At 40.7% G+C, this 8,120-nt stretch overlaps 1 protein-coding gene across 3 annotated transcripts in view; it reads left to right on the plus strand.

The window, feature by feature from the left end:
- Positions 1 to 8,120, plus strand: part of Nadk2 (NAD kinase 2, mitochondrial) — a 42,147-nt gene that overhangs the window by 14,326 nt on the left and 19,701 nt on the right. For all 3 annotated transcript variants that reach the window (XM_013349755.2, XM_005356610.3, XM_005356611.3), the window contains exons 2-4: positions 728 to 816; positions 1,625 to 1,713; positions 3,495 to 3,576. In XM_013349755.2, the coding sequence (XP_013205209.1) occupies positions 728 to 816; positions 1,625 to 1,713; positions 3,495 to 3,576 (260 nt within the window). The remainder of the gene's footprint in view (positions 1 to 727; positions 817 to 1,624; positions 1,714 to 3,494; positions 3,577 to 8,120) is intronic.

Raw genomic sequence — 8,120 nt, forward strand, 5'->3', positions numbered from 1 at the left:
GTGGTACTCACTGCCAACAAATGCTTGGGAAGCTGAAGAAAGAGTCACTTTGAGGCCATCCTCTGCTACACACCGAGACCCCAACTTAGCCATTCCCGAAAGTAAAATACATACTAAATTAACTTTTTAGAAGTTAGTTTTACTCTGCAATTTAGTAAGTAATGCCAGTAATATATTTATGATTTTATATTAGACACATACTTTACATTTTATATTTTAGACTATCTCTTTAGAGTATTAATGGTAAGATAAATATAAAATATTACTCAAATCAGCTAGGAAGAATAATGCTGGAAGGTCACAGCTCTGAATATCTGAAGGTTACCTTTTCTCAGAGACCTACCCAGCCCTTTGTTTAGATGATGCAGGGCAGATTCCTAATAGGACCCAAATGTAAACACAGGAGCAGCAAATCCAAGTGGACCAAAGGTCAGCTAACTGCCTGTCACAGTGAGAGTTTGTCTTTGGCCTTCAGATAGCCACGTGTAATCTGGTAAAGACATTTAAGAAACATATAGAATGTGCCTTTTGGAAATGTTGGGCTGATGCTGTATTTGATACTAAAATCAAATTATGATGTTCTGAAATCTGGCCTTTAGTTGAACTCAAATTTCATAGGCAGTTATTAAAATGTGCCTTTAAAATTCTTATTTTACATAGAGCTTTTAAATGACATCATATTGTATGTAATATTTGATGTAAAATAGCATTTCTTTTGTTTTCATAGCTTGCATTGAAAGGTTCGAGCTACAGTGGGCTACTTGAGCGACATCATATTCACACCAAAAATGTAGAACATATAATTGATAGTTTACGGTAAGTCTGTGGGATGGGGTCTAAGATGGGATTTTATAGACAGGATTTATGATTTTATTTTGTACTAGTAGCTAATTGTTAGAATTTTAGTAAAGTTTGTCACATTTCCAGGAAATCATAGTTTAAAAGACCCAACTTTATCATTTTCTAAGGACATTTTTATTTTACTCAATTCAGATATTTTCAGTAACTCTGTCTTCTAGTAAAGTGTCATTTCTGCAGCAAGCACCGCTCACAGCGGGCTTCCACTGTGTGTCAAATTTATTTTTTGGAATGTAGATATGGGTGTTCATGAATGTATTCCCTGTGTCTAAAAGTGACCATTCTAGAATCTTCTATTTGCAACTGAGTTTGCGTGACTATGAAAGAGGAACCTAAGGACATGCCAAGTACTTCAGTCTCTGCCACTCAGTGAATAGGTGTTAAATTCAGGCAATAGCTATTTGGTTTTATAATGAATGTATAAGTTTTACATAATGAGTATAATAAATTTTTACATTAAATTTAAGCATCAGAAACAGAGGAAAGTAAAATTCTAATCAACCAGTATTATTGTTAGTGATTTTAAAATTTGTTTTAAGGCCCATGGAGATTTGGTTGTCAGATTTATTCCTTTGGTGCCTGACCTGTCACAGCTCACTGGCTATATAAGCTGACTTTGCAGACTACACCTAAATTTGTTTCCACAACAACGATTTTACTGTTTTTGCCTCTTTTTTTTTTTTTTTTTGTAATAATCTACCTTTTAGAAAATGTCCTTGTCTTAGATATGTCACCAGTGGAAAACGTGTGCAACTTCTTGTCCTAGGGGTGAAGGGATTGAGGTTCGTCTGGTGAAGCGGAGGGAGTACAGCGAAGAGACTGTGCGATGGGCAGACGCGGTCATAGCGGCTGGAGGTAACTGCTCTCTGAGAGCAGGGGCTGGGATGTGGGATTTTCCATGAGTGTTATTCCCAGGTACCTGGTCTTTAGCTGTCTTTATTCCTTTAAGTCCTGCGACAGGTACCTGGAGTTTAGCTGTTTTGATCCCTTCAAGTCCTGTGAGACACTTTTCTGTTTGGTTTGGTTTTTGTTGTTGCATTTTTTCTTAATATTAGTTAATTTATAGTTCTTGGTGCTGTGAAGTTCTCTGTGTCTTACCTTCAGATTCAAAAGATAATTTGTTAAATGTATTTTGGTTTAATTATGGCAGTCTTAATAAAGAGCCAGTTGTGATATTTTATTGAGGTTTTCATCATTTGGCCCCAGGACACTAACATGTACTTATTTTGATTTTTGTTATTTGTGACCATTTTATCCAACTTTAAATCAAGTAGTTGTTGGAGAGAATATATTAAAGTTGGCCATGGTTGGATATGTTTTCACTAAAATACCATAAATTTCAGGGAAGGAGATATTTGGGATTAGAGTAATGATGTCCAGTTGGGTGGTATGATTGTCATTTAGTATGTTGTTGAGCTGAGAAATCTCCCAGCCTCCCTAACGTGCAGCATAGCCTGCAGGACAGTCTTCTAACATAAATTCTGTTTTTGCCAGTTTTGGCACAGTTGAAATCCTAATTCAGTGCAACAAGCCCAACACATTAAGTACAACAGGCATAGCACCATACAACAGGCAGAGTACACTAGGTATAACACAGTACAACAAGATCAGCAAAATATAACAGACATAGCACAGTACAATAGGGTCAGTACAGCAGGCATAGCACAGTACAGCAAGGTCAGTACAATAGGCATAGCACCATACAACAGGCAGAGTACACTAGGTATAACAGGATCAGCATAATATAACATACATAGCACAGTACAGCAGGGTCAGTACAGCAGGCATAGCACAGTACAACAGGTCCAGTCCAGTACAACAGGCTCAGCACAGTGCAACAGGCATAACGCAGTACAACAGGTATAGCATAATACAGCAGGCATAACACAGAAAAACAGGCTCAGCACAGTACAACAACCATAGCATAGTATAACAAGCATAGCACAGAACAACAGGGTCAACACAGTAAAACAGTTGTAGCCCAGAAAAACAGGCTCAGCACAGTACAACAGACTCAATACAACAGCCATAGCACAATATAACATGCAAAGCACAATACAGCAAGCTCAGCACACTATAACAGACATAACAGTGCAATAGGCTCAGCACAATACAACAGACATAGCACAGTACAGTAGACACAGTACAACAGACATAGTACAGCAGACTTAATACAACAGACTCAGTATAATACAACAGACGTAGCACAATATAACAGGCATACAATAGGCATAACATAATATAACAGGCACAGCACAGTACAACAGGCATAGCACAGTATAATAGGCCTAGCACAGTGCAACAAGCATAGCGTGGTGCAACAGGCTCAGCACAATACAACAGGCATAGTACAGTAGGCTCAGCCCAGTACAACAGGTTCAGCCCAGTACAATAGGCTCAGCACAGTGCAACAGGCCCAGCACAGTACAACAGGCGTAGCATAATGTAAGGGGCATAGCACAGTGCAGCAGACCCAGCACGGTACAATAGGTGCAGCACAGTACAAAGATGTAATAGGTGGAGGGGAGCCTTGTCAGTCAGCTAGGAGGGCATGGTTGTTAAAACTGTTAGTTTTAAAAATGATGCTGAAACTGCTTTATAAGACAAGTCTGGTTGTGTCTCACACTCTGTGTTAGGTGATGGCACAATGCTCCTGGCAGCGAGTAAAGTTTTGGACAGACTTAAACCTGTCATTGGGGTCAACACTGATCCAGAACGGTAAGCAAGAACATGTTTATTTTGTGACTGGTTTGTAGGACTAATTTTTAAATATTCTGCATAGAGCCATTTCTGCTTTGTTTTGTGTGTTGCCTATTTTTGATGAATCTTAAACTTTTGAATCTATTATTCATTTTCTCTATGTAGTCATGATGTGGGACTCTGTTGCTTCAAGGATTTTACCATAGTGCATGATGTTAAAGTGCAAGCATATTTGTTCCTGGTTGTAACATGGATAATAAAAATCAGAGACAGATATTCGGGTTCAACCTTAAGATCAGAAAAGCAAAGTTGGCATCCCCTGGCTTTTACCTCTACCTCAGACTGAAATAGGCGATCCTGCCACCACGAATCCTCAGACTGAGACTTGACTGAGAGCTGTCTCCTTCTGTTTTATATTCTTCTCTAGTGCAGGGATTAAAGGCATACACCACCACTGCCCGGCCTGTATGGGAGTTTCTGCGTTGGCTTCATTTGTCTGCAAACTTTAGTTTTTTCTTTTCCAGCTTTACTGATATTTACTCTTTTTTTATCCTAACCACTTAGAGTCATGACCATAACTGGACTGTATAAAATTAGTCTGGCGTTTCCCAGCTCTCCAGCCGCATTTCTAGGAGCATGCTCGCTCTCCTTTGCATCTGTCTTGTCCCCTCGCAGGTCTGCCCTTCAGTATTCAGTGCTCAGGTCCCCTCTATTTTCAGTTTATTCATTTTGATGGCTCCTTATCTTTCTGTCAATTCTAGATCCACATGTCATCCTTTTTATTCCTATATTAGATTTGAAAAATCACCCAGAAAAAAAAAATCTTAGAAGTATGAGACTTGCTGGCACTTCTGATGTAGAGTCGTAACCACTCACCGAGATCTCTAGACTTAGCCTTCTCTTCTCCCCTCTTCCCCACTCCACCACTCAGGAAGATGTGCTTGCTTTGGGTGCTTCTGCATCCTGTTCTCCCTTGCGTAAGCCCTCCCTACGTTCACAGAGGAGATGAAGGTAGGAGATCTCGTTCTGTCACAGGTTCTCTTTTCTCTGTGATCCTTCTCAGTCTGCAGCGCTCCCCTCCCCCAGGGCTGTGCCTTTGCTGCAGCTCTGCAGCCTCACCCAGGCTTTGCTGCAGCTCTGCAGCTCAGTTATTGTCCCTTTTACTTCTGTTGAGCCCCAAACGTAGGTTGTGTCCTCCCTTCCCAGTTCTAAACCGTTGAGGCTTTTCTGAGTTTGTCCTCAACAAGTTTGCTGATACTGTGTAAGAGACCAGTGCCATCCTGAACCCAACAGACGCCGTAGGTTCTGTCTCTCTGAATTGGGGGTTTAAGTGTAGCATTTGCAGGTTTCTTTTCTTTCTACCACTGTGATTTCTTCTTTGTGATTATTAAAGGAACTTAGTTTTGGCCACTGTTCTATAATGCTGTTTTCACAGATTGTATTTTGGGTCCTTTTGTCTTTCATTGTCTAGAACATCCTCTGCTCTTGTCCTCATCCTTAGTGATCACGCTTCACACTGTCTCGGAGCCTTACAGTGACACCCATCCCGCCGAGGAAGTCTAGTTCTTAACTGTGATGAGCATGGCCAACTCACCCTTCCTTTCTAGGGAATTTTTCTTTTTAAGTTTTAGCACTTAGATACTTTACCTTAGGAAATGGTCCACAGATGGTCACCTTCACTGAACTGCAAGGCTTCATTATCTGCTGGTCCTATTTTCTGTCCTAATTTCCTGTTATTTTTATTCTTTTTTTTTCATGCTGTTCTTGCAAATTGGCTTTTTGTCAGATGTACTAAAAAAGCAGCTTGTCTGCAAACGGTCATTGCTTTTCTCTTGATAAATGGAACCATTACCTGTGATGGAGTTGTGACTACTTCCTTATCCTTTGATCAAACTGCTGATAAATTCTAGGAATTCTGCCTTTGTCAAAAAAACTTTTAAATGAATTCTTTGAAATTTTATACTGTGAATTTTTATCATATTCTCCTTAACTCCTTCCAGATCCACTTTCACCTCTATCCCCACCCCCTCAACAACTTCATTTTTTCTTTTTTTTAACTAATTTGATTCAATTTGTGCTGCCCATAAACTTTCGGGTATGGGGCTATCTACTGGTGTAACAGGTTTCTCTTTGGGTCCACCAGCCAGCTCCGAAATTATGACAGGGACACTTCTTATTAGTTATGAATGCTCGGCCTTACCTTATGCTTGTTTCTTGCTATCTCTTATAACTTAAATTATCCAGTTTCTCTTCATCTACATTTTGCCTCAAGGCTTTTTACCTTTCTTTCTGTATGTCCTACTTTGACTGCTTCTTGTGTCTGTCTGTCAGCTGCCTGTCTTCTATCTCTGGGCATCTCCCTCTCTTTTTCCCTCAATCTCCTCTCTCTTCTTCTCTCTAGATTCCCCTCCTATTTATTCTCTGCCCACCAGCCCCACCTACCTCTTTTCTGCCTCGCTATTGGCTGCTGAGCTTTTTATTAGTCCAATCAGGTGCCTTAGACAGGCGAAACAAATGCAGCACATCTTTACATAATTAAACAAATGCCACAGTAACAAATGTAACACACCTTTACACAGTTAGTGATATTCTGCAGCATAAACAGATACAATACATATTTACATATTTAGACAAATACAGCATTAACACATGTAACATATCTTTACATAGTTAAATATTCCACAATACAGTGGAGTAGACTGACCCACCAGGAGCCACACACTAATAGAAAACTAACTCTGCTTTTCCCAGAAGCCATCGACTCCCCATAGCTCTTGAGTTAGACCCAGGGCTCGTGACCAGAGACACTGACTTGATCATTTGCAGGCCTTGAGTCCATCTCTTATGATTTTTACTGCCACTAAACATAGCTCAGACTGTCATAGGCTGTTGTCAGAGATACTTCAGTAACCAAGTGTTCAAACATAGAAGCCTGTGGGGGACATTTTACACACAATTTATGGTCTTTTTCTAAAGTGCAAGTCTAATTATAGTTAGTCCTTAATTAAAATCTTGTACAATTCCCCTGTGACCTTCAGGATCCATTGCAAATCCCTGAGCTAATATACGTGCTCGTTGGCCATCTGTTTCTCGTCTGCTCTCCCAGTTTCATCTATCGTCTGTTCACAGGCTCTACATAGTCTTCAGCTGAAAAAAAGGCATGTGTGGTTTTGAACTTTTAGGAGCGGCCCAGAATCTTCCCAAAAGGCTCAGTGTGAACGCTAACCACACGAGCATCTGTTCACACCTTGGTTGGAGACTCACCCAGGCGAGCTTTGGCTCTGGTCAGAGGCTTGGTTGACATATGAGATAGTGGAGGATTCGAAGGAGTGAGTGTTCTCCAGAAGGCCTGTGCTATTTTTATGCTTTTTACATTCTGCCAAGAGTGTGCTTATGCCAGGCTTACCCGTGGCCATTCCCTCAAGATGGAGTGTCAAAATGTACTGCTGTGGTTCTTAGTCAGGCCTCAGTGGCCTCAGAGGCCTCCCAGCTCCCTGCACAGACAACACATAACCTCTTCCTGTTCTCTTTTGCCTGTCTCTGCTGTTACATGGCTAATTCTTTTGAGTATAGGACCTTAAGTTCTCTGAAATTAGCATAGTTTTGTACACAGCATTCAGGAAACTTCTGAAGCATGAGAGTAATTAAAGGATCTTAGGAGCCAGCCTGGGACTTCAGCCTTCCTGAATTAACATCTTAGGAGCCAGCCTGGAACTTCAGCCTTCCTGAATTAACGTTCTCTGAGATTCAGAAAGCAAGATCATTAGTCTAGCAATTAACCTTTGATTCTCTTCAGTGTTGATGGATATGGGTTTTAGAAATTCTTAGTAGCCTATTTTTATATCATTAAGTTAAGAGGTTGTGAACTTGAGCAATTTTGTGGCTGGATTGTATTTTGTTTAAAAAGCTGGATTTAAGTCATAAACCTGTCAGATTTTGAGACCTTAGATTTGCCTGTGAAGGCAAGAAGACAAAACAACTCTTAAAACTCTATTTTTCTAAATAGAAAATAGAGAGAAGAGAAAGCTGTATTAATAATACCTTGTCATGAGGTCAAAAGTCATCTAGGGCTACAGGCATTGAGGGTTTCATTTGGGTCGGAATATCGGCTTTAAGATGGCTTGTTCGCATGGACTCAATCAGAATTAAAAATTTCATTCAGTTGGTCTCTTCTGTCTTCCACACTCACTCTGCTGCGCCTGGTAAATAGCCTTCGAATGCCTTAGTAGTCAGCCTTCATTAGTATCCCCATATTCCCACCCTCGGCTTGCGTCCTGCTCTCCATTTCAGTCAGGACTGGCAGGGATGACATCGACAGTTCTAAGCCATGTTCTAAGTGATGCATTGCAGCTTCTGTGTTGAACTGCTCATTAACTGGTCAGCAACCGGGATACTGAGGTCAGCCTAGTTACCCCTGTGAAGAAAGGCTTCATCCAAGGAACCGAGACCTCCTGCTTGTAGCTGGCTCCAGCTTGTCAGCCTTAAGCAATCTGGAAAAATGGATTTAGTAGCCTAAGCCAGGCCTTCAGATACCTGGAGCTCAAGCTGATGTCAGATATATG

The sequence above is a fragment of the Microtus ochrogaster genome, chromosome 19 (assembly GCF_000317375.1).
Source record: "Microtus ochrogaster isolate Prairie Vole_2 chromosome 19, MicOch1.0, whole genome shotgun sequence".
Lineage (NCBI taxonomy): Eukaryota > Metazoa > Chordata > Mammalia > Rodentia > Cricetidae > Microtus > Microtus ochrogaster.